Source organism: Aptenodytes patagonicus, chromosome 3, assembly GCF_965638725.1.
Source record: "Aptenodytes patagonicus chromosome 3, bAptPat1.pri.cur, whole genome shotgun sequence".
Lineage (NCBI taxonomy): Eukaryota > Metazoa > Chordata > Aves > Sphenisciformes > Spheniscidae > Aptenodytes > Aptenodytes patagonicus.
Genome location: NC_134951.1, coordinates 39,061,608 through 39,087,771, shown reverse-complemented (window position 1 = coordinate 39,087,771; position 26,164 = coordinate 39,061,608). Strand labels below are relative to the sequence as shown.

At 38.3% G+C, this 26,164-nt stretch overlaps 1 protein-coding gene across 3 annotated transcripts in view; it reads left to right on the top strand.

Moving 5' to 3' along the window:
* Positions 1-26,164, top strand: part of PHIP (PHIP subunit of CUL4-Ring ligase complex) — a 121,452-nt gene that overhangs the window by 25,390 nt on the left and 69,898 nt on the right. For all 3 annotated transcript variants that reach the window (XM_076333122.1, XM_076333121.1, XM_076333120.1), the window contains exons 8-15: positions 6,983-7,204; positions 7,824-7,924; positions 14,813-14,883; positions 15,676-15,776; positions 15,874-15,914; positions 17,082-17,180; positions 19,235-19,388; positions 20,338-20,472. In XM_076333122.1, coding sequence (XP_076189237.1) covers positions 6,983-7,204; positions 7,824-7,924; positions 14,813-14,883; positions 15,676-15,776; positions 15,874-15,914; positions 17,082-17,180; positions 19,235-19,388; positions 20,338-20,472 — 924 coding nt within the window. The remainder of the gene's footprint in view (positions 1-6,982; positions 7,205-7,823; positions 7,925-14,812; positions 14,884-15,675; positions 15,777-15,873; positions 15,915-17,081; positions 17,181-19,234; positions 19,389-20,337; positions 20,473-26,164) is intronic.

The window sequence follows — 26,164 nt, the reverse complement described above, 5'->3', positions numbered from 1 at the left end:
CTCTTCTGAGATTACTCTTTCTAGGGAATAATAAACAGTGTTGTGTAATAGTCTGTGTAAGGTTTCCAACCCAAGATTAATTTGTACGTTTCTTGGCAGTTTCACTTCAGCCCATAAGTCTGTGTAACGGTAGGAAAGTAAACCAGTTTTACTCCATACCTTGGCAATGCTGTCATCAGTTCTCTCTTGGTGCTGAACTTGTTCTAGGATTCACTTTTGACAAATGCTTTTTAATAGGCACATAATTCGTAGCAGTTGTAGATATAAGCTTGGAAACATGAGCTGTGGTGTAAGCCAATGCCCTTGCTAGTAGAACTGCAACAGTATTTTAAGAGTTGTGAACTGTCCCATTCAGTACAGGCAGAATCCCATGAATTTATTTGAACTCTAATATTGTTATCTTGCCAAGATGCTACAGAATTCACAATTTTACCTTAGTCTTTTTTTTTCCTTCTTTTTTTCCTCCCCCCCCTTTTTTTTTGTTTTCCTTTTTTCTTGTTGAGACTTGCTAACAGTCATTTAATTTTTCTCTGCCATGGAGATGTACAACACATACCTCTATAGGTATACTATAGCCAGCTGGTAGGGAGCAGGCTGGTTTTATGCTGATCTTCTTTCCTTGGTTTGCTGTTATTAAATAGATGTCTGAGGACCATCCAGGTGGTATTAGGTTCCAGAACCAGCTTTTCTTTTCTTGCTGACGATTTTACATCTTTAAGTTGTCTATGTGCAGGTTGCTCTCTGTCAGTTACATTCTGCAAGGAGCGTTTTAGGGGTCTCATAATGCAGGGTTTGGTTTATTGGTTGTCTTTTTCTTTCTTTTTTTTTTTTTTTTTTTTTGCGCTGTGCTTTGACCAATCTGCTCATGCAGTAAAATGACTGCAGGCTGTAAGCTTACTGTAAAATCAGTAGCTTATTCATAATATTGATCTGTATGTGAGAATTGCAGAAGCATGTTTTATGTAATATGTATAGTCCTGTAGACAGTTGTGGGTTTTTTGGTTTTTTAATTCACGCACCTCCAAGAAAAACGAGACCAGTGGTTTGAGATTCCTAGACTATGATGCAGTTTGATATTAATAGTTTGGTTCTGTTCTCATGCATGTACTGCTTTGAGAAAGAGATTAATCTTAAACACACGTGAGTATTTTCCACCCCCTATAGTGTTTTGGAAGTTCCGGGTTCCCTATTCCCTTCTTCTACTTTCAGGTCTCTCTTTTGAGTGGTGAGGCTATTATTTGTAAGCATCAGTTTTACACACGCATACCCTTTTTGTGTCTTCCACTTCTTGGGGCTTTTTGGTGGTGACTGCACTTCTGAGAAGAACACGCAAGCTTCTTCATACTCCTAAGTCTCACATTATTTGGACATGAGGAAAAATTTCTTTACTGAAAGAGTGGTTAAACATTGGAACAGGCTGCCCAGGGAAGTGGTTGAGTCCCCATCCCTGGAAGTACTTAAGACGGGTAGATGAGGTGCTTAGGGACATGGTTTAGAGGGCATGGTGGTGTTGGGTTGATGGTTGGACTCGATGATCTTAGAGGTCTTTTCCAACCTTAATGATTCTATGATTATGATAACAGTAGAACAGAATGAGCTGATACTATTTTTCAGATAGTCATTGCATCAAGTAGGTGTAGAGTTTGAAACTTTTTGAAGCTTTAGATACAGAAGTGCAAATTTGAATCTAGAAACACATGAACGTTTATGGAAACTTACTAATTGAGTAGCATGGGGAAAACACCCCTGAAATCTGAGTGCTTTATAGAGTGCTCGTATGTTTGTTTTAAGGAAGCAAAAGGATTAAAACTGAATCTACTTAGACCTTTATAAGTAGAGTTTAGAGGAAAAAAAGGGGCCCTTTTTTTTCTAAACTGCTTATAAAGCTCTAAACAGCAAGTTTGCTAGTTCTGTTGTAAACCCGTGTTAACTTCATCAGTTCATTGGAACTGATTTGGAAGTGTGCGTTATTGAGCTTGTTCATCAACTTTTTTCCTCTTCCCTTCTCCTTAGCTTCTCAACAACCTAGTAAAAGTCAATAAATCAAGCTATAAGTGAAATTAGCCTGTGCGTATACGATTGTCAAAACCATTCTGTGACTGAGCTAATTAAACTTTTTTTTCTTTAACAAAACAACACTGTGTGTCTCAAGTTACTCAGTATGAGTAAGATTTGGAGCCTTTTCAAAAGCATTAAATGCTAACAACTACATTTAAATGCAGTCAAACAACTATAAATTTAAGAGATCCTTGAATCTTCTTCTTTCTTGTAGGAATTCTGGGTAGGTGAGCATCTTACTGGGAGGTCTCAAGCACTACCTATTAATTAAAACCTATTCCTCGAGGTGGTTTACTTTCTTTTCGTACAAGTATTTGAGCTGAGCTAAATGTAGCAATAAAGGTAGAGTAAGATGCATAGCACGTTCATTTATTGAGTCTTAGTTCAATGGGTCTGAAACAAAAAAAAAGTGATCTAGAAGGAAATGGTCATTTCAAGGGTTTGATACAGATTTTGAGAGAAAAAGAGAAGTAACAGAAGCTAGAGTTGAGCACTTTGTTTTCATATTCATACAGGCTAACATGATGGGGCAAAGAGCAAAGACTGCAAACACTTGTTACAGTTTGTGAGGATACAATTTGAAGAAGTTCTGAGGTAATTCAGAAGGACTTTTGAGGTTCATGCCAAGTAATTAGATTAATACATACTTACATTGCTGTGTTGTGGTTAAAATGACTACCAAAGTCCTAGCTTAGATGAAATTAAGAGAAATTACAGAATTTGTGTTGTACTTGCTGCTAGACTGTTCTGATTTTTTTATGATAATGCCCTAAGGATATTGGAAAAATTGACGATTAATGCTCAGAAAAGAGTTGTGGCACTGTCCAAAGTTTTGGAAAATGATGTCTGTTAGTAAGGTGCTCTAGCATGCTTGAGGTATAGAACTTCTAGTGTAAAAGCAAAGGGGTGGTTTGATTATGGTGCAGTTTTATCTGTGGGGTACTCTTTTTCTTTGGATCCTGTTACAACCACATTAACAGAGTAACTTCCCATTAGAACAACTTTATCAAGGGCTTTGGTGATTTCTAACTTGTGGAGAAGCTGAAAGTGTGCAGGGGAGAGGAAGCTTTTTGTTACGGATACTGAGGGACGTGAAAAGGAGTATAAGAGGCACATACGGACCAAAAGCATCTTTCTCAACAGGGTGGTAAACCTGGTGAGGAAAGCGTTAGAGTAGGAAAGATGTGGGAGGGAGACAACAAACCACAGTCATGTGAGGAAGCAGTAGACCAGGTGGGTAAGCAAAGAATGTGGGGTGATGTAGACAGGAGAAACCCTGAAACAACAAAAAGGGCTGAAGGGGGCCCACCCCAAGTCTATGCACACAGGTCGAGGTGCATTATGGGGAAAGCTACTGGGAAGTGACTAAGTTGGATGAGAGACAGTAGTGGATGTTTCTCCTGAATTAGCAAGGCTTTCAACACTGTCTCCCATAGCATGCTTACTGACAAAGTGATGAAGTACAGGCTAGATAAGTGGACAGTGAGACTGAAAATGGCCTGAACTGCCTGGTTCGAAGGGTTGTGATTAGCAGCACAAAGTCCAGCTGGAGGGCAGTTACTAGGGGCGTACCACAGGGTTTGGTACTGAGGCCAGTGCTTTTTAACGTTTTCTTCAAGGACCTGGTTGATGGAGCGGAGGGTACCTTCAGTAAATGTGTGGAAGGTAACAAAACAGGAATGGTTGATACATCATCCTGGGTGACCTGCTCTAGCTGACCCTACTTGAGCAGGGGGGTTGGACTAGACGATCTCTAGGGGTCCCTTCCCACGTTAATGATTCCGTGATTCTGTCTGTCCATTGCTGTTCAACTGTACAGACTCCGGTTGTTTTCCGTGGGCTGGCACTGTAGCTGTCTAGCAGTTGGATAAGGCAAATGTGTACCACAGAATCTCACCATGGAAGTTCTATGCATAAGTAGAAATAGTATAGGCTGTACCGTTGCTCTCCTTACCCTAGAGACAGAAAATGTAATTATTAACAAGCTTCCCTTATTATCTCCTTTGTCAAATAGACACATCCCTGCAACAATCCCTCTTATGACAAAGTTTTTAGAAGTAGAAACTGGCTGTTGCTTGCAGTAACTAACCAAGACTGCACAAGGAAGCAGTCCTTAGTTGAGTGTTGAGTTTAAATGTTCAGAGCACTACTCTTCTGTAATGCTGATTGTTGCTCAGCCTCCGCGTCCTTGGAGGACCAAAGAGAAGTCTGAAATCTCAAACTTACTTTTCTGTTTGAGGGAAGAGGGACCTTCTCTTAATAGAATTACTTGTTTAAAATGAGTATGCAGTGACACAGAATTTGTTTGACAACCTTAATTGGAGGATCAGAAGTTTATGCCAAAAAATGACTAGGGCAGAGAAGCATGGCAGCTGGTAAATCAAAATTACCTACCAAGGCAGTCCAGAAAGCAAATACACAGTAAAGTTTTAAATTATCTTGATTTTGCATGTAGATTCCCCCTGTAAAACATTGTGCTGGGTTAAAATGTCACTAATGCTCCAGAGTAGCTTTTTTGCTGATGTTAGAGATACAGACCTTCTGTAGAGAAGCAACCTGTATTTGTGATCTGTAGAAAACATGTGCCCTGTCAATGTACCTAAATACAATCAGCTTTCTTTTTACTGTTTCAAAAACTGGGGCTATAGTTGTATCTCTTTTTGTTAAGAGGTATGTGTCTTGCCTGAATCGACATAAATAAAACAGGAAGAGAGAAACTGCCGTGCATAACTGCCTGTAAGCCAGAAACAAGTTCTTGTTCACTGAACAAAAAGTAAGCCTGAGGAAGTTGCCTGGTTTGTAAGGGCATTGCTACAAATGAGAATGGGTGTATAATTGTTAGGTAACTGCAGGTATGCTGTTCCCCTCCTTCTCCCAGATATTAGTTTTGAATCTGAACTAACGTAATGAAAAAAATTTAGCTACCTTTTCAAGTAGTGAACTGAATTTTTTTTTTCATAGTAACTACATTTAAAAAGTTAAGGAAATAAGGGGAAATAAATTGTCTGTTCATCAGCATTAACGTAATGTAAACAGGCTAGTCAGTATTTATTAGAAAAACGCAAAAAATAAAAAAAAAGCTTTCCAATCCTTTTTTTGCATTCCAGTAACTGCAGAATGTATCTGGGTTCCTTTTGAAAGTGTTTCCTGGCTCTCTGGCGGGACAGCTCTACTTCATGCATAGTGGCTGTGTCAGAACTTCCCAAGTTGGGTGTTGGTGTCCTGGGATTGGGCTGTCCAGAAGAGTAGCTAAATTGAGCTGCGGCAGTGTGGGATTTTTGTAGTTAAGTGAATGTAGACTAAAGAGTGTACTAAATAAGGAAAATGTGTCATTTACCTGTTTACAAAAGCTGTAATGTTGAAAATAGTATCAGTAGCCTCTAAATATTTTTTGACACTTTTGGTCATTAGATGCTTATGATTACCGCATGCTTACCAGTCTTTTAAAAGTCATAAAACCATAGAATCGTTTGGGTTGGAAAAGACCTTTAAGATCATCAGGTCCATCTGTTAACCTAACACTGCTAAGTCCACCACTAAACCATGTCCCTAAGCGCCTCATCTACACGTCTTTTAAATACTTCCAGGGATGGTGACTCAGCCACTTCCCTGGGCAGCCTCTTCCAATGTTTAACCACTCTTTCAGTAAAGACATTTTTCCTTATGTCCAATCTAAACCTCCCCTGGAGCAACTCGAGGCCATTTCCTCTCATCCTATCGCTTGTTACTTGGGAGAAGAGACTGACACCCACCTTGCTACAACCTCTTTTCAGGCAGTTGTAGAGTGCACTAAGGTCAGCCCTGAGCCTCCTCTTCTCCAGGCTAAACAATCCCAATTCCCTGAGCTATTGGTCCCTGTACGTTGGATACCTTTTTTTATAAAAGGTGGATGATAGTATTGCCCTGCCTTCTGACTTTTTTAAAGAACAAATACTAGATAAACCTGTGCAGAGGCCCTGTAAGTAGATGGAAGAGGAAAAACCGAGGTGAAGTTTTATAATGATGGTGTCACATTGTAACTTCCTGCGGCACCTGTGTGTGTCCAGTAGCAGTTAGTGCTCCAGATGTTAAAACCTGACACCCAGCTTTGTATTGCTTCTGAACCTAAGCAAATGGATGAGATGTATACAGCAAATCTCTATCAGCATCTCTGTTAAATGTTCAAATGTCATTGCGTTGAGTGAGGTGCAAAGATACTCAGACTTTGAGGGAGGTGCAGGAGTGCAAGGAAAAATGAAGGGCTGAGTTCTGAAGTTTTTGCTAGGGCCTTGAATTTGTTGTATACAGGCAAGCAGCTGTTACAGTGATGTGAGAAGACCAGCAAAATTTAAGTATGAATAGGTAGCTGAAGCCTCTGAAGTTTCTTGAGAAAGAGTGGTCATTTCAGTGTTTGTTAATGTGAATATTAAAGCAGATTTGTAGTACTTTGACTTAATAATGGAATAGCTGTTCATACAGGCTTTTTATCTCACTCTTACTGTGGTAAGTATACTACTGACGCTGGTAGGGCATGAAAATTAAACTAGTAAGATAAAGAACATAAGTGGGTATAATGCTAAATGACAAACACAGTACCAATTCATAATTCATTTTCACTTTCAATGTAAATTTTCATCTTAATGTATTGCAACAGCTTCAGTTTGGACTGGGGTTTTGAAAAAAGTGTCTTGCTGAAGAGTGTAAATACAACTTGCTGTAGAATTTGTGATCTGTATTATAAATGCATGATGCTTTGTGTATACTGTTGAGAACTAATGTAATCTGATGTTGTGTTTTGAATGCAGTGTGGAAGACTGTTAAAAGTAGGGGTGGGAATATTTATCTATGTATGCCACTAGTTCTGTTGTTCACTTCATTGTGTTAGTTAACTGTAACATCAAAACAGCTGATGGTATGGTTGAAATGATTTCTGTCTTACTTCTAGGGATCAGATGATTGCCTTGTAAAAATCTGGGCAACAGATGATGGAAGGTTGTTGGCTACCCTGAGAGGGCATGCAGCTGAAATATCTGATATGGCAGTGAACTATGAAAACACCATGATAGCTGCTGGAAGCTGTGACAAAATGATCAGAGTTTGGTGCCTTCGAACTTGTGCACCCTTAGCAGTTCTGCAGGGCCACAGTGCATCTATAACATCATTGCAGGTAGGTTTTTGCTTTGTGAACTCACCTGAGCAATAAAATGCATTCTTTGACTGAAAAAGGAACCACCCAAGAATGTTCCCATGTAATAAAAATGCACGCCTGGCAACTAAGCCGTGAAGTGAGAAGGAATTTCCACAGTGTACATTGTGAAATAACACGTGTTTATTGTCAAAATGCCTGACCCTTGAAAAATGCCAGACATAATCCTTGTTCAAAAAAATTGCATGATGCACGTGGGCAGTGCTGTTTTGAAGTATCATTCCTTTGCAGGCTGTGATTCTGAGTTGCAGGTATATTGAGTAAGAACTGCAGTCACTGCTGAATAGTTTGGTTTGTTTCTGTTTAGAGTTGCATGCTGTTGCATGACTTGGATGTGGGGAGGGAGAACCCAGAGTGCTTTGGCAAGTAACCCAGAAGGGTTGTTCTGAAGGAAGAGATTGACTCTGAGAAGCATCGTGTTACTTCGGTGTTCATTGCAATTTATTGGGGTGTTTTTTTCCTTAAGTATGGTTTGATACATGAATTTTTCTTTGAGAAGTCAATGACTTGAGGAACTTATTAGCACATCTGGAACAGATTAACAGGAGACCTTTTCTTTTTTCTTCCTCACTTCCCCCAGTTCTCTCCACTGTGCAGTGGCTCAAAGAGATACTTATCTTCAACCGGGGCAGATGGAACAATATGCTTTTGGCTGTGGGATGCTGGCACCCTTAAAATAAAGTTAGTTGCTATTTTATTTGTTGCTATTTCTTTGTTTGTAATTAAGAATGTTGTACAAATGTTGGAGAAAAATTTGACTAAAAACTTGTCACTGGCTGGTTCGCTGTGTGATTGTTGGGTGTGATCTGTTTCTGATGTAGCTATAGCTTGCTTGCTTATCTTTTAAGGACTAAGTTGATAATATAACTAACTGTTGAGGATTTTGTGGAGTGAAGCAAGTAACTACCCAGTTTTGCTCAATCTCTGTTAATTTAGTAGAAAATGTCTAATGATTTTTTTCTAACGTGATGTCAAAGTTGGCGCTTTTTGGTTGTGTTCTCATTTCTTAATTCCAAATTAAATGAAAACGATGTTGATAATATGATTGCAATTTAGACTTGAAAATCCAAATTTTTTTAGGAGAAGGTAATGTCCTAGTGATAAATTAGGATGCGGTATTTTTTATGTTTCTTCTTTTCTTATTTCTATTACCGTTTCATAGTTGCTCTTTAACACAGCAGTAGGCAGCACTCTTGAGCAGCTGTGTATTGGTAGCTGAAGTTGAGTCTGAAGCTTCTGTCTTCAAAGTGTAAAATATTAAAAGTGTTGTCAGGATCCTCAAATAGAGATAGGATTTTTTAAATTAACTTGTTCAGTGGCTTTCAAATGCTTTTTGCTCCTTCTTTTCCTTTATCACAAAACACCTGTAGCTTAAAATTGGGAATAGTTGTTTTAGTAATCACTAGTAATTTAGTTTTGGGGATGGGATGTTTTCTTACAGATATATTCTCCTTGGTAGGTTGGTTCCATTTTCTTGTAGTTTTGGTATTTGCTGTTAGAATCTCTTTCTTGCAGCATGCCAAGGTTATGCAGGGCTTGTAGGTAGGTTTGCCAGTTCTCTAGTTGTCTGGACCTTAACTATTTTGATTTTTCTCTGGGTATTTTGGCTCTCTTTTTCTGATACTGTAGGTGAAGCTGCTTCTCAGGCTGTTAAACCTCTGCTGCCTGGTCCACGCTGTAGTCAAAGTAACACTCCTCCTTACTGAGGAGATGGCTTACATGCTTATTTTAATATGTGAAGGGGAGGAGTTGCCACCACATTGTTTTTCTTAAGGTCTCTTACGTCTGAGCTCTTGTTGACAAGATGAAATCCTAATCTGCCTGATTTTTAAACCTTTTGAGCCCACATGCTTCTCTCCTTTTTCTTTTTCTCTTTTTTCTCCTTTCTCCTTCTCCTAAATAAAGTTTGACTATGGAATTGGATTTTGAAGCAAATTCTGTCATTAGAGAATAGGGGAATTAATGAGACTTAAGTGGGTTATACTGTATGAGCTGGAAGGTGAATGTTTAGAAATCATGACTATTTGGAGAAATCATGGAGTTGGATGGGATTTGTCTTGAGGTAAAACTTAGGGAGTAAGAAAGCTGGTGTCAGTTATGGTAGGGGATTCTCAACTAATTCCTGTCCATGGTGATATGTAAATGTAGAATACAAATTTTCAGTGAGATGCACTTGGCAAATATTAAAGGAATAAAAGATTTTTGAGTAATGCTTTCATGTATAAGTGGTCGCAGCAGATGTGATCAGACAGCAGCATAGAGAAAACAGATTAGTTCAGCTCTCTCATGCAGCACAGCAAGGATCTGGTAACCCAAGTCATGCCAGTGATTCATGTTGCTTAATGACAGAGTGCAGAGTAAATTTTGAGACTGGAATTTGTACCATCCTTACCTTCTGTCCTGGAAGTATTCTATACGTTGTGTTTGAGAAGATGGAGGGACCCTCTAAGCTATGTTTCTTCAGTCTGGGAGAAGATGGGTGCATGAAGATGAGATGTGTACAGTCGTAAGTGTCTTGAGGAGGGCATATAATGAGTAATTGCTTGTTGGCCCTTATTGAACTAGAGGGTATCAAGTGAAGGTAGCCAATTCCAAATTGGGAGGAGGTGGTTCTTTACAAAACATGCAGTTAAGCTATGAAATTCCTCTCCACAGGACATTATTATGCATTATATGAAGATATTAAAAGGTATCACTGTATGGTTTTTCTGCTCTTTCATATCCAGTTTTGGCTACTTTGGAGGCAGGATACTGGTCTTAGATCTTTGTTTGAACTTAGTAGAGCTGCTATGTATTTGAAGTAATTGATGCTTTTTGATCAAAGCTAAAACTTGATAAAAATATGGTAAAGTCTAAATAAGAAACAGGCATGTCTTTTGGGACTGGAACATAACTGTGTGTCACTTAGGATATCAAAATAGTTGGACACCCAGAAAAGCCCTGGGTGGTAGCTCTTCCTGAATTGAACAGTATACTATTCAGGAGAACTTGTTAGTTACAGGAAGTTTTACTTAATTTGCTAAACTGTGAACTTTTCTAACTGTGATTGCGTTTATTCCAGTAAATCATATTAAGTGATACTGGGAAACTAAGTCCAGTGTAATTTTTTACAAGAAGGCTGCATTGTATGGACAGTGCGACTCAGTAACGGGTGTAGGTTGTCATACAGTTATTGATGAGGTGATTGCGCTTCCATATACCTTTAGATCTGGATCCGCTCTCAGAATTGCGGAAACATGGTAGGTTGTTTCCACATCCATTCAGTAATGTGCTGGGGGAAAACGAGTGCCAGCGGTATAAGACCATCAAAGGAAAGAGAGATCCTGTTAATTTTTTTCACAAGGCCCTTTGTGGGGTTATTTTTTAACAAATGTTTTGTGTAGGCCATCTGAAAGAGAGAGTAAGTGGTGGGGTGGGAAGTTTGTCCTTCCTTTTGTTGCTATAGTAAAAAAATACAGGCTTGCTTCTGTTCAGTATCTCTAAAAAGGAGGAAAGCTGGCAGAAAAAGTAAAATCTCGTACCACAGTTATTCAGGTTCTGAGCTTGCGGCCCTCTATCTCGGTTCCAGCAGCCCTTCCGCCCCAGGCAAGAGAAATGGCAGCTTTCAGGCAAGACTGAAAGATCCGAGCAGTGCAGGTGAAGGGTGCTGTCACATGCTTAAGTCAGAATTTGATTTCATGCTTCTCCTGAGCTTGACTGCAGCCTGTCCTTCAAGAATACAATTGCTATCAGTGGTGAAAGTGTGTTACTAAATCATCCAATACTTTAAATTGGGACTGGTGGTGAAGTCTTGAAATTTCAGCTGCTCAAAAAAAAAAATATATATACACACACACCCACCCCACCCCCTGCTTTTTATACTCGGCACTACTTGAATCATCTGGCAGTGAGTTAAGATTATGAGCTGTTGGGCAGCCTCATGATGATCATGTGGTTGATCATAGTTTCAAGATGATTGGCAGTGCCAGCAGTACTTCGCTGAACTTTTTCATAAAATAGGGGAAAGGCAGCGTTTGGATACACTACTGTGTTCAGTGTGCTCTCTTGAATTAAAAATAATCAGTTTTGTTCTTAACTACGCTGAAAACTGTTTCAATGGAACCCAGTTTGGATGGTTAGGTCTACTAGACCAACTCCCTGTCTTTAACTGAAAATTGGACTTAGTCCCTCCTGGGAAGAACTCCCCCTGAAAGGCAATCTTTCTCTGTCAGCTTCTTCAAGAGATGAGGAAACTGGAAATTGTTCTTCATTCTCCACTTCTAAAATTAGATCAAAATATTATGAAGCAATTATTGTATCTCAACCGATCATGAAGAATTGGAAAATTCACTACCTTGAAAACTGTAGTATTTGCCATTAAAAGGGACTTTGATATCCTTTCAGCCTTCCAATGTCTAGTGCCCTATCCCAGTTCTGTTTTGTCTTTTTAATCTCTGCAAAGGTTTATTTTGTTTCATTCTTAGATCGTGAAAATCCTTGTATTTGGTTTTGCCAGCAGCTCTGCTGTAGTATTAATAGTATCTCTGAAATTAGAGGCTTCCCATGTTGGTCTCCCAATTTTTTGATAACCTCATTAATTGAGGCATCTAGGTCACACATATGGCCCAGACAGGAGATGCTTGGTGACAGAGCTCTCCTTTGATAAACTGCAAAAAGACACATTAAAGTAGATTAGGTGCCATAGGATGAAACACAGACATTGACACGGCTGATAAAAAATTTTTTTGTTGTTCAAAGGAGAGTGATCAGCCTTGTTCATGTGCTTCTGTGACTAGTGTAGATGCATGCTCTTCAGTATTACAGAGCTTCATGTATGCTCCTCTTCTTTCAGTGAAGATGTTTCTGACCAGGCAGTTACCATGTATGCCTAAAAGCAGTAACATTCCAGGTAGATTAATTTGGTTTCTAAACAGAGGAACGGTAAGGTTGGTTGTTGCTGCAGGTAAGGAAGTCAAGGAATGTGGCTCAAACAAGATGGGAAAATGATAAAAAAATTAGGTAATCAAGACTTTCCCCATATTTAGTCTCCTGTTTCTGTTCTGGATGGTGATAGAAAACACAAGAGCTGGATCCTGTATCAGTTGGCAGTAGGGAGAAGAGAGAAAATCAGCCTTGGGTCATCAGAAATTGAAGAATAATCTGCATCAAGTTTAAGGGAGAATTATTATGACTGGTCAGTGCATCAAAGTTGAATTAGTTGCACTGCAAAATATTTGCATGTGTATCTTCTCTGAGAAAGATGCTGAGTTTTCTTGTTATTATTCTGCCACCTGTTTAGATCACAAATTTCCAGTGTTAGTCTGCTATTGCCAGACCATATGAACAAGGCAGCAGAACCGTCTCACAGATTTGGGTAGAGGAACTTACTGTAGTGCCTTTCTTCTTTTCTATTTTTTCCCCCATAATTTTAAAAAGAGGAAAAAAAAACTGAGGAAAAACACGTGTTGATGATTTTGATGTTACTGTTTTGGACAAGACGTTGATTTCTCAATTGTCATTAGTGTGGTGTGATACTTCCCATCTGCTTTCTTAAGCAGAAGGCACTTGATGTTGAAGGGGGTGGTCATACATCAGAATTCAGATATGCTGAACCTTGTTTGTTAGCTTGTAAACAAAGACTTAATTTGGAGAGGCTATATCACACATCTGTTTTCTGGGAAGAAGTCTTGCTTGAGCCACTACATGTCCAGAGTGAGGGTGGTCTGCAGGGCTTGGATTAGTTAACCATTCTTGCACTGTTGCTGCATTTTGAATAAGATGAAGTTGTGAGATATTTATATGGGTGAGTGGGTCCCTTAGTTGAGCCACATACACCAAATTGCTGCTTTGTCTGCTGCTCTGAGTGCAGGTTATTTTTTGACTGCAGCCCGTCTCATTTCTGGATCTGTGTTGAACTTAATACAGGTCTCCTCCAGGAGGAAAATGGTTTACCAGGGCTTTTCTGGACCTCTCTATGAAATGTTTATGAAGGTATCTTAGTGCTGTCCAGCCACTTAATAATTGGATTGAGAATGTTTGTAAAGCGAAGCAATTAGCTTGGTTTCTGTACATTGCAAGAAATTATGCTTTTATCCACTTTCCTTGCTTCCTAAAAATACTGATTGCCCAGCTCATTTTGCAAAGACCACGGTCTGCTCTAGTGTAAAATAACACACGTTAGAGAGACGTAAGTTGGAGAATTTAACTTGGTTATCCAAACTAAAACGTAAGTGCATACTTGCTCTATTTTGCAGCTGTCCTAACTCCAAAGGCAGAGTTCACAAACGACAGTGGAAGAAAACAGCAGCCTATTTATCTATTTACATTTGCTCCAAATTATGTAAGCTGCATATTGAATCATCTGATAGTTCTTTTTATGTTAGTATCTCAGTTAAGAAGGGTTTCAACTGTTTTGTAGAATGGATCTTTGTCTTGTTTAGTGTATCTTGTTGTGAAGTTTCCTTGTCGTGAGTCTTAAAACTCCTAGAGGAAAGTTCACAGAAACAGCCTACACTGAATGGACAATTTGGAGAAGGATTTCTTAACTGGTATTCCTGGTGTTTATTGCTTTGTTTTATGCATAGGCACCACTAAGATTTAATGCTTACTACTTTCTTTGAGATAGCAATAGCTGATTAGTGGAGAAAGATCTCTTGTGCATCTTCCTTCAGCTGAAATAAATTATATGGACCATTTTGCTTTTAGAAGAGAAAACTTTGGATAAGTTATGAATATGCATTTTTTTCTGTTAAATCTTTAGCGATGACACTTGTGGGTGTAATGCTGCTGTTCTCTAGTAAGTTTATTCTTTGGGTGAAGATTGCAGATGGCATACTATGCAAGACCACCTACTGATTTGAGGTTGCTGCAGCGCATGAGCAGAATTGAAGTAATGATTGAGGAACCAGATCTGATTTGTTTTGTTTTTATACACTCTTAGAGTGCCAAATCCATTGAAGCTTTAGTTCTGCTTGCACATCAGGTTCTGAAATGCCTAAAAGGAAGCACAGGCCAGAAAGTAAAATTTCTTATAAACTTCTAGCCATTGTCCTGATATTCTTTGGGCACTATTTGAAACTAGCTGACAAAGAATATATGTCCTCTGAAGAAACTGGTATATTCTAATCCTGTGAAAAACTCTGAATTTGTTTAAATTTCTTTTGTATCCTTTTCTATAAAGAGCGCCGAGGTCTGTTTCCCTCTTGTAAAAGCAGCCGTGTGCTGCAGGAGAAAACCAGAGTTCCAGTACACCCAGTGGTTTAAAACTGAACGTGATGGGCAGCTGGCTCTAGCATCTTCTGTTCTGCTTTGCCAGTGACTTAAGGAGTGTGTTTTGTACAGCAATATTAGAGGGGAACAGGATTTAAGTTGTGATACAGCTCTCCTTGATACATGGATTACTTAGTCCATCTGGATGTCTTAGTTTCCTAAAGATCAGATCATGAAGCATAGTCACACAAGATTGTTTATATATGGGCAGCCATCTGTTCCTTCATGTTTAATTTTGTCCTTCTGTGCTTTATTTCTAAGATACTGACTTATTTTTTGAAGCCCTATTAGGAAATTATTTAACTGTTTCTTTATTTGTAGTCCAAGGCCAACAAAGTTTACAGAACGCCCTCGGCCCGGAGTCCAAATGATCTGTTCTTCTTTCAGTGCTGGTAAAATACCTTCCCCTTCCCCCCCACCCCCACCCCCCCGTATCAATAGAAGTCGTCATTTGGAGAGTAAAATGAAGTATAATACAGTTACTGTAGCATATTTCTTGTTAATAAGATGGAATTGAGTTAAGTAGCTATTAAAAAAACCCAAATATTTAAAATGGAAATTCAGAATCTGTGCATTAACTCTTGGTGATACAGAAGTTCTTGAAAACAGTTAAATATAAGAAGTTGAAAGTAAGTCTCCTGTGACTGCAAGTCTTTTAAAACACGATGTATACCTTTCTCTTAGAATGATTCTGAGAGTCGGCTTTACCTGAGATGGAATTTATAGGGATTGGGACGAGAGGTATTGATTACCAGGTCTGAATTTCATTGATTACAGAGTTGGCAATTGAAGAATGCAACATAAATATTGGATAAAATATCAAAATGACAGAAACTTATTTTCAGAAAGCATACTGGAGCTCTAGTTCCATTCAGTTTTTGTTAAGATTGAGGCTTCTAAGGGCTTACTCGCAAACAGATTACTGTAGTTAGCTAATCTTTCAGATATGTCTGCAGATGCATATTTATCTGACAGCAAACATGAGGTAATTCAACTCCAGTTAAACTTTTGAGTTTCTAAATCTTGTTTTTATTTAAAGGTCAGTTACAGGCATAGGTGAAATGAGGTACAGCTATAAATTAAAGGGAATAAATTTAATTATTTGATGTTGCAGCAGTTTGAAAATACTGTAATAACATTAGGTTGTCCTTTTTTCTTAAAACTTATCTGTTTGTTTTTCTCAGGTGGAATGTTTTTGGCCACTGGGAGTACAGATCACATCATTAGGGTTTATTTCTTTGGATCAGGTCAGCCAGAGAAGATATCAGAGTTGGAGTTTCATACTGTAAATACTTTTTTAAAATTACATATGTATTTCATTAAAATAATAATTTGGTTAGATTTGGAATCATATTTGATTTTTTTTTCCTTTTTTTATATAGGACAAAGTTGACAGCATTCAGTTTTCTAATAGTAGTAGCAGGTAAGCACACAATTTATTTATTCAGAGCTAGTTTTTTGACCTTGTGGACATTTGTAAATATCAGTTTCTGGAAGTAGTTATTTAAAAAAAAAAAAAAGCTTTCTGTTTTGAGGTTCATCCAGTAAAATCACCTATAGTTATTGGATTAAAACAAACTTTTGTTTTAATAATACTCCTTCTTCAGTTTTATAGTTGTTTTCATTGTAATGAATGATTAAAGTATTTTGAATTTGCCAAAATTAAGGAGTATAAAAATACTTGAAATTTCTTCTTAAGAAATGTATGTGTATCTATATATTCACATATAAAATACATGCATTTTTAGATGTATTTAAATATTTAAACCTTTTTTCAATTAAGTGTCTGTTGGATACAGAAAAACTATCAAACTAGATGTAACAATGTCTTGTTTAGCTAGCCTAATGTTTTTTAATGTTTCACTTTTAAGTTCTGGATGTTGAATGTGAAGGGATGCTAAAGAAAACAGTTCAGTTTATTATGAAGTTCTTGACGCTTCATTTAATTGATGTTCTAATGTGTACTTTTATTATGATACAAATAGTTGTAAACCAAGCTTCATTGTGGTCCACCCACCTCTTTCTCCTCCTTCTACCCCTGCACACCAAAAAGGGGGAAGAAAAAGGTGGGGGAGAAACTCAAGCTTGGAAACACTTACTCAGATAAGTATCATAATACTTAACATATAGTGCTAGCTTATTGGGAGTAGGTTTTGTTTGTTTTAAATCACGTCTGTACTTCTGCTTGCAGGGCTCTACTGGCCCTTCAGGTATTTTTACCCCTTAAATTTCTTCCTTAGCTTTACCTGGCATGATAGGGTCAGTTTCTTAGAATGCTCATTGGGTTATGGTATCCCTGTGCCAGAGCAGTGTCGTAACTCAGCAAGGTGCACCAAAGGTCAAAGTACAGGTAGTTTGGAAGGGGCTCAGGATAGGGAAGCAGGTTCCACTTTTTGCAGGCCTTCAATTTTTTACTGCTACAGGAAGTGTTTTTCACCTCAAACCAGTTGTACAGCATTCTGACACTGTTTGGACTTCTTACTTACAGCTTCCTTTTTTGAGTTCTAAATTCTGGAACTTCAATTTTCAAGTGTCTTTTCTGTACAGATCTGCCTTTGATCTCTGAGTAACTTTTTTCCCCTTTTGTTAGATTTGTGAGTGGAAGCCGTGATGGAACAGCACGAATCTGGCAATTTAAGCGAAGGGAATGGAAAAGCATTTTGTTAGATATGGCTACTCGCCCAGCAGGGTAAGTGATGTATAATGTTCTGCCATCAGATAGATACTTGAAGGCCATTGATATTATATGCTGACTTATTTTTAAAAAAAAAAAAAAAGAGGAAAAAAGGGAGGGTGGGGGAAGGCCTTCTTAAATTATTATTGCTTAAATGCACAGTATGGTTGTCTGGCTCTTGAATTCCAACGAAAACAAGTATTTGACTACATATTCAGCTGTGGATGCTAGCTTGTCCTGATAATAGCTCCAATAGTACTTTGATCAGATTAAAAGAATAAAAGATACTCAAAAACCATTAAAGGTCAAATTTATATGGCTTTTTACATAGGTATTTATTTCTGGAGCAAGAAAACCAGGTCAGATCTGTTATTGAGACTGCTTGCATTTTAGTAATACTTAAAAGATACTGTGGAATCTGCATGCCCAGAAAAACAGTATTGGGTTTTTTCATACCACGTGCCAGAGCAAATAAATCACTTGCTCTGTAATGGGTTCTCATTTGTTAAAACAATCTAAGAATTTACAAAGCTTTGTAGGTATGGGAAACTTCTGTACACTAGAACAAGCAACAAAAGAGGCTTGAAGATGGAGAACGACTTAGTAGGAATTGTGGCTTGCACCTTTTTATTTTGGCATGGAGGAGATATTTTCCAACTGGCATACATTAGAAAGATTTATAATAGGTTCAAGGGGTAAACCTTTTTCCCCTTACTGATCATACTGAGTGGTTTGAAGGATGATATTTAATAGAAAAAAAATTAAAATGGTTTCAGGAGTAATCCTGTGGAGAGATGTCTGAAAGACCAAGAAAGGGATGGAAGAGAAAGCTAAATAAGCTATAATTTAGTTAGATGTTTAGATCAGAGAGTATGTTGTCAGATATGGGCAGATGCAACAAAACATGAATATAAAACTGTTGGACGAGACTGTATAAAACACTAGTACTTTGAGAACAGATTGGGTTACTCTCTCTTAAAAATGCAGTCTGTAAAAATTCTTAGTTTTAACTGATCCTGGGAAAAATAGGAATGGGTTCTTCTTCATTGTGGTCACAAATGGTGAACTTCTTTGAGAAACTGAACGGCTCATTTCAGTAAAGTGCCTTTACCTGAATTCTGTTTTGTCCTTTTGACTAGAGGGATAAGTGCAGTTCCAAATTTGATCTTTACTGCACAAACACAATTTTATCAAAGAAAATGAAATTGCTGCACTGAAAGGAAAGAGTGAATTCAGCTTATAATGGGTTCTGCATTGAATCTAGAAAGGAATCTGGCTATAACTACATTTTCTATTATTGACTTGTACAATATATACTATTCTGTAATGTATTGTAGTGCTTGCTATATGGAAGAGTTTATATTTTGTCTGTCTACTTGGTGGTGACATGCTATTGTTGCATTTGGTTGATGTTTTCCCAGAAATTAATGTGCTAGAGCATTCAGTGGTGATTCATCTTTAAACCACACTGACAAAAATGTAATTTTGGAGTATTCTGATAGATTATATTACAGATGGCTAGTGTTTGGTTTTCATAGGGATAAAAATAAAATACATGCAAGGTTAAGCGCCATTATTAGTGATAGTAAAGTGATGTAAGGGTGGTGGTATAGTACTAAATATAGCCTGAGAATTTAACTCAATTAAAGGTATCAGAATACTTCTCTCCATATTATAACTATTTATTACAAATATTCTCCAGGACAAATTACTGTTCACTGGTGGACTAGTTTGGATTTGCACTCTTCAAATGTCACAACAGATACTGTAGCTATCAAATTTAATTGGGTTAGGTCACGTATTGTGAGGGCATTTTCTGGAAAAACAGATCAACGTATTCTTTAAGATATTAAGAGGACCCTATAGTCATTGTTTAAGCATCTACAATTCTTTTGTGGTTGTATGTGCTACATAATGGAAAACATCTTTCATTTCTCCAGTTTCTTGAAGAAGTGATGCTTCTATTCTTAATAATAAAGCAAAATACAGAAGTATTTTCACCTGTTAGGGACATAAAAATGTTTTGACAAACTAGGATTGCTTTGAAACTTTCTGCTCTTTTGTTTTAGACAAAGTTTACAAGGAGTTGAAGATAAAATCACAAAGCTGAAAGTGACCATGGTGGCATGGGACCGCCATGACAACTCTGTTATAACTGCAGTAAATAACATGACTCTGAAAGTTTGGAATTCTTTCACTGGCCAACTCATTCATATTCTCATGGTAAGGTGTTCCATCTTGATTTGTCAATCCTGAATGCAAAATTTATGTGTACATCATTAAAATTCTTCCTTATGCGTTTTTTTTTGTCTGAAAACTGCCTTAACAAATGTTTCCAAATAATTGAAGTGTAATAGAGATGTCTGTCAGCTGCTTATTAGAAAATAAAGCTTTAAAGTCTCAAATAACCATTGCTGTTCAAGATGTCTGAAACTAATTTTGGACTACTTTTTTTCCTAAAGTGTTATTTTGAAGGAGCAAAAAAGGAAACAGTTGTTTCTTTTTACCTTTATTTAATGTGACAAATGTTTTGAAATACCGTTAATGGATAAATTTGCCGTGTTTAAACAGAGACACTTCTGCAACCTAATCATTCCATGAGTACAAAAAATAGTCTTCTAGCTAGAATAAATCGAACAACATTTTTACTAATGTCTGATACTTTTTTTTTAACTGAGAAAATAGGCTACTCTAGGTAACTAGATGCTCCGCTGGAGATGGAAATATTTCGTGCAAAGCTTTAAAATTTAGTATTAATTTTTAGGTATTAATTTTTTCTCTAATCTTTAGTTACATATTTGATTCTTTATGGGTCTAAATTAAATTTCTAACTGCTATTCTGCCTAAACAAATTGATATCTGTGGAGCATTAAAACCAAAAATATCGAATGTTGTGGACTCTAATCTTTTAAAATCATGGCAAAAGTATTGGGGACATACTTGTTGTGAAGGTGACATACTTGACATACTTCTTAAGGAGCCAAAATTGCAACTGGAAAGAGAAGAGTATAATAGACTGCTACAAAAAAAAAGAAATGTGTGGTCAAAGTAGTTGTTCTTTGCTGGACACTTTCATAGATTAATGTTGCAGTTGCTAGTGGTGTCATATTGGATTCCTGAGTGAGTATTTGAGACAATCCTCTTGTTCATCTTGCTATATCTTTAATTTCAGGGACATGAAGATGAAGTGTTTGTACTTGAACCTCATCCGTTTGATCCAAGAGTTCTCTTCTCTGCTGGACATGATGGAAATGTCATAGTTTGGGATTTGGCAAGAGGGGTCAAAATCCGGTCTTACTTCAACATGGTAATTATTGTGCTTTATGCAGATATGCCAAAGCAACTTTTCTAAACTTTTTGCTTTTAGTACATTCTTATGTAGGCCATCTTGAAGCATACATTTGTGTATAGGGCAAGATCCTGCTTCCAGTGAAATCAAGAGAAAATCCTATTCAGTTTAGTGGGGCAAAGATTAAATCTGTAAAATGTATAAAGGTGTTTCTTTGGCTGTATTTCATAGTGTCATCGTTCAATGTGCTTCATCCACATGAAATTGGAGTGTTAGTTTACATTGTCAGAGATCATGCGCAAGAGGCAGGGTGACAGAGACCCTCCTTCAGTGCTCTGTTTCCTGCCTGGGGAACCAAGGTGGAACTTGGTTTATTTTTGCATTACTAATTCTTAATCTGGCTAAAGCCCTTCAGGAGTCACCTGATCTCATACAATGTTGCTGTATGCTGCCTTGGCCCATTGGACTGAATACTGTCAGCCTTTCTGTGTAGACCTCCTCCACATGCAGATTTCAAATTTGGTCTGTTCTGCACTAAACTAATTCTTGTGGAAGGTGGATGCAACAGGTATTTCCATCTTTTTCTTGATATTAAGTGGGTCTTTGTACATATCTTTTTCCTCAAAAAGGTAATGATGTGTTGTGCAATTCAGACTTTGACTCCTGGAGAAAATTACAAAAGTCTTTGTAGAATATGAAGAATCATTGAGAATGCTGAGAGTAGGCAAATGGGCTTCGTCCCGCCTTCAGCCATAGTAGAGTGGCAGTCTTGGAGACCAGCATAAAGAAGATCATCTGAAGAAGAGACCTACCATAGATGTACTCACAAAAAAAAAAAGGGCATTTAGAAATGAAGTCAAGCCAGGAAGGTCACTCTGAACCTAAAGAAAGATTTTTTTTTTTTTTTTTTGATGTGCAGTGTACAGTACAGTTTATAAAGTCTCTGAGGAAATTCTGCCAAGCTTAATGGGAGAGAGAGCAGCCTAGACTCCTTCAGCACTGACCTAGGTTCAGTATTGTTCCCTCTGCATTGATTTCTGTAACTGAACTTATGAAGGGTTTGAGACAATCATCTTGGAGCTATAAGTACAGATCTTCGTTACTCAGTGCTATTCACTGTTGCCTGTTGAGGTATGTGTTCTGTTACCAGTTGAGGTGTATGTTCTCACTGCATGGTTAGGTTGCCTTTCCACTACTACTTATGATGGATGTATGATAGTTTTCATGGAATTTAAGGTCAGAAGAGGCTGAGCTCATCTGCTCTTCATAAGACAAGTCCATTTAAGAGCTATCAGAATCTAAATTACAAATGCCTGTGATGTTAGGCAACCTCCTGAAAGACTGAAATATTTTTTTCAAGGGTGCCGTGCAACACAAACACCTTAAAGGGTAAAAATCACATACATTTTAAGGTCTTTGGAGTCAGAGAAACGTATAGACAGTCAGAAGGTCTCAGCAGCTAGTAATCTGTGCTTCATGCTAGAAATAAATGTGAGAATCTGCCTGCTGTGTGAGGTGAGGAGAATTGTAAATCTGGCAATCAGTTTGTCTCAAACCAATGAATAAGTCATATGAGCCAGGTATGCAAGAGAGGTATCTCTCTACAGTCTCTGAATATTTCACTAGCCAATCTCCATGTCTGATGCTTCAAAAGGCATGGGTGGAAATCAGAGGTTTTCTTAGATGACTGGGGTAGGGGGGAGATGCTTGTAGATGATGAGACTTGATTGCATAGTCACCTCTGCAGAGCTGCAGATGTTAAGTGTTCAGGTTTACTAAGAGAGGGCATGAATACATACAGAGCTGCCAGTCTTCTCCCAGCTTCCTAACTGGCATATCAGCTGGGAACATTAGATTAGCCACTAATGAAATTATTCTGATAACCGCTGTGACCTTCATTGACTTGCTCAATATGTCATATCATTCTTCTGAAAAACAGTGATTGTATTTGTATTGAGGGGATGGGAAATTTTTACAGATGGGTTCTTTTGGATCAGACAAGGATCATCATCTGGAGGAACCAAACCTGGGAGTTGAATGACATGAGATCTGCTTTACCATTCTTATTATCATTGCCTGACAAAACAGTGTCTGTGGTACCAGAACTAGCACTGGATGACTTTGTCGTAACAAAAGCTCCGTAAGAAAATAACTGCAGACCTTAGGGGTGTTGGTTGAATTAGCAAAATCTTAGATGACTGTTAGCTTAATGATAGTCCAGTCAGGTATTCCCATCCTAGATGGATTGCTTGGTACATCTAAAGCCTTGTGGCAAATCCCTAAAGTAGAGCGGGGTATTTTTTAAGTCGTGTCCCGTCCCCGTCCCCCCCCCCCCAAATTCCTTCATTGTCAGCATCAAAAAAAATCAAAATCCAAGGGATGCAAGCAGTGTCAATCAGTTTGAAACTTAATTCCTTTTATCCGGTCAGTGAATGTGAAATTGCAAAGCCATAGTAACCAAATACACTTCTCTTTTTGTATTTAACTTAAATGGGGGAATCAAAGTTTATTTGTGCTTCGCTGGTTACAGAGAGGTGCCACTAGGAGACTCTGGTGGTCCTACAGAACATTCTCTCCCAGGTTTTTAAACTTAAGATTTGCTATTAAATCAGTTGGTACAGTCACAGTTAATCTGAAGCATCTTTGGTCTGTTTGCCAGCATTTGGTCTGTATAATTAATAGTAAACTCAGTCCTATAAGTGACTGTCTACACACATGGGTTTACTCTCAGTAAGTATGTATATATTTTACATATTCCACATTATCACTTGTAGTCTTCACTTCACTTGATCTAGTTCTGTAAATATCGCACAAGTCAGTGTCGGAGTTCATTGGCATTCAGAACTGGCTTAGTTCAGTGACTTGATTCAGCTAGACTCAGGGAATTTATTCACTACCCCAGAGAGTGAAATTTGGCGTAGAAATACCAAGAGTGTCAGATGGTTAAAGTTTTTTAGGCAATTTTGAGATGCAGCAAATAAATCCTGGGGTGGTTTTAATTTGCATGTGCAAATACAGGTACTTGTTTTGTGGCCTGTGTAATATTGCTGCCAGTCCTGACTTAATACAGCTGCTAATGAAAAACACATTCTCAGTGTATTTTTGTCATTCATTTTTCCAAGGAATCAATGAAGTTGTGGCTTTGGTGTTGTAATATCAGGGCAGTTTCACATGCTATATTTCCCAGGTACAAATAAGCATTTAGCAGACTTCTGAAGAAACCAGGGTAATAAACCTTAAGTGGTTGCTGCAGCCAACAGTTTCAGAGCTTGTATGTTTTACAAAAATAGTGGTTTTGCTACAGAAGGACAGCACAAACCCTTGTAAATGTTTAAATTGTGGCTTATTACCCAGGGCCTAGGTTCACTGAAGGACTTGACTGTTGTGGTACCTAAGTTATTGGGGACCAAGGTCGTTAGTCTCCAAAGTGGAATGCAGTATCCTACCAAATCCTCAGTTTACTGAGCAGTATATGAGATTTAGGTGTCTTAGTGGATGATCCAGGAAAAAAAATACACTGAATGGTGGGCTGCCTAGTGAGAGCCACTGTGTGATAATGTACATAGAGAGATATTTGAAATACAGTTTCTTACTCAAAGCTGCAATGAGGCATCTGGATCCCTTGTGTGGTAAGGCACCTTTCCAAGAACTGAGAGAGGTCCCTGCTCTCCCAAAAGGAGGACGCAGGAGCAGGTGGCACTCGTCTTTTGGGATTGCCTTAACTAATGTTAAGCTGTTGAGCTGGGAAATGGAAGACCTCAATTTTGTTCTCTCCTCAGTGGCAAGGTGTTCAATTCAACATCTGCTACTCACCCCAGAGGGCATCTCAGCTATAAATGTCTAGACAGGACTTTTTCCCAACTTTCTCTTGAAGCTGTGCCACTGTGGAGAGGCGTGAATCTGTAGCCTGTGGGTTTAGGTGCTTCTAGGCTTGTTTTCTTGGGTATGGAAATAATTTTCTAGGTAAATTAGAAAGTGGTAGAAATGGCCTTTGGCTTCAAGCTTCAGGCAAGCTCTTGAACTTGCAGGATTAGTGCTCTGTTAGGTCATAAATAAAAGCTGTACACCACTCAGTTGTTGTCATCGGATCTGTTTTCTTTCAGGTGTTCTCACCAAGTTACTTAATAGACCTGCCACTGTTGGTTTGTTAGGAATGCCAGAGTTGGCACTCGAATGGTATGTGCTGCAGCTTAGCCTTACACTTGTAGTTCCTGTAGGCTTTAAGCAGAAGTTTCTCAATTCTGAGAATGTATGAGGGGAAAAAGAAAACTACAGGGACTTAAGAATCTTCCAGATCAAAAAAAGAGGTGCCTAGTAATGATAGGTGGATGCACAGGTTTTTGTTTGGTTTGGTGACTGGGTTTTTGTTGGTGGTGTGATTTGGGCATCAAGTACTGGTTTTCCTCGAGTCTGACCCCAAATAGGTTTGTGGTGTTACGGTGCTGCCCTTGATTTTTATTTTTTGGACTTGCGTAGTTTCCTTTAAGCATGCTTTCCTTTAAGCAGTATCTCTCAGGGCTGAGCTCTGCTGATTCAGACTGCTTGCAAAAGGCATTCTGTCTGGAGCCTTAGAGTGTAGGTTTCTCCTGTGGTAAAGCTGATAGTTCTTGTCCGGTGAGTGGGCTACCCTGTTGAAGAATATTAAAAAAAAGTTTCCTAAAAGATTTCAGGGTATGTACAGGCCTGTAGAACTGTTCCTTTTCTCTTAATTATTTGGTTTACAGCATGGCTTTATGAACGGTTGCAGGAACATATGGTGACTGCAGTTACTTAAAAGTATGTTATTGGAACTATGAAAACTGTACTACAGTAGCAAGAATGAAAGACTAGGGGAGAGCAAGCATTTTTACAATCATTGTTACTGTAGAATATTGGATTTTTGTACTGTATCTTTGAATGTAATTGCTTTGCCTGAATCCGATACCTGACTCGGCAGATTTTTGTAAGTAGGCATTGCAGTTATTGCACCGGGAAGCTTGTGTATTAGTTGATAAAGACTAGCCTTACGGTGTTTAAGAAATCCTTGTGTAATGTAGAAATTAATCAAGTAGGGATACTGATGCCTTTAAAAGGTTCTCCTGGTCAACAGATTTCCAAAAAAACCCCAAACAAAACCAACAACCAAAAGATCTTTCATGACTAGGTGTTGCTCTTCTGTCTTACTGGATTGACTCATTGCGAGTTGCATCTTTGAGAAGTCAGGCTTTGCTGTAGCCGGTAGTAGGCTTTCTTACCTCTGACGTGATTCGTGTGCCTCAGGGGCCTCCTGTGTGCCTGAATGCCTGTTAAGGTCAGACTTCTGCTTACTTGCAATCTTAATGTGTTCCTCCTGGTGTTTGTGAAAAGTTCATTTGGACAGATTCTTGTTATGTTACCTTAGAGCTAAGACAGCCTTTCTGAGCACTGTCATGTATTATGGTGTTCTTTGCAACACGCTCTGGGTGGGTGGTAAGTCTGGAACCCACTTTTGAACTCGGTGTAAAGGTGGCCTTAGGCCTTTCACCGTATTCTGAAGAATGCTTTGAAATACTGATACAAAAAGAATGTTTTTACGATCTTGTATTAAATTCACAGATCCGAATACTTCAAAATCCTCCTACCTTTGTGACTTTCTGACTTGCTGAAAGGCTAAGCCACCTTAGCCTTTGACACTTAAAGGTCGCACTATGTATCTCCAGCTGTTGCGAATTTGATGATGAGTCTCTTTCTA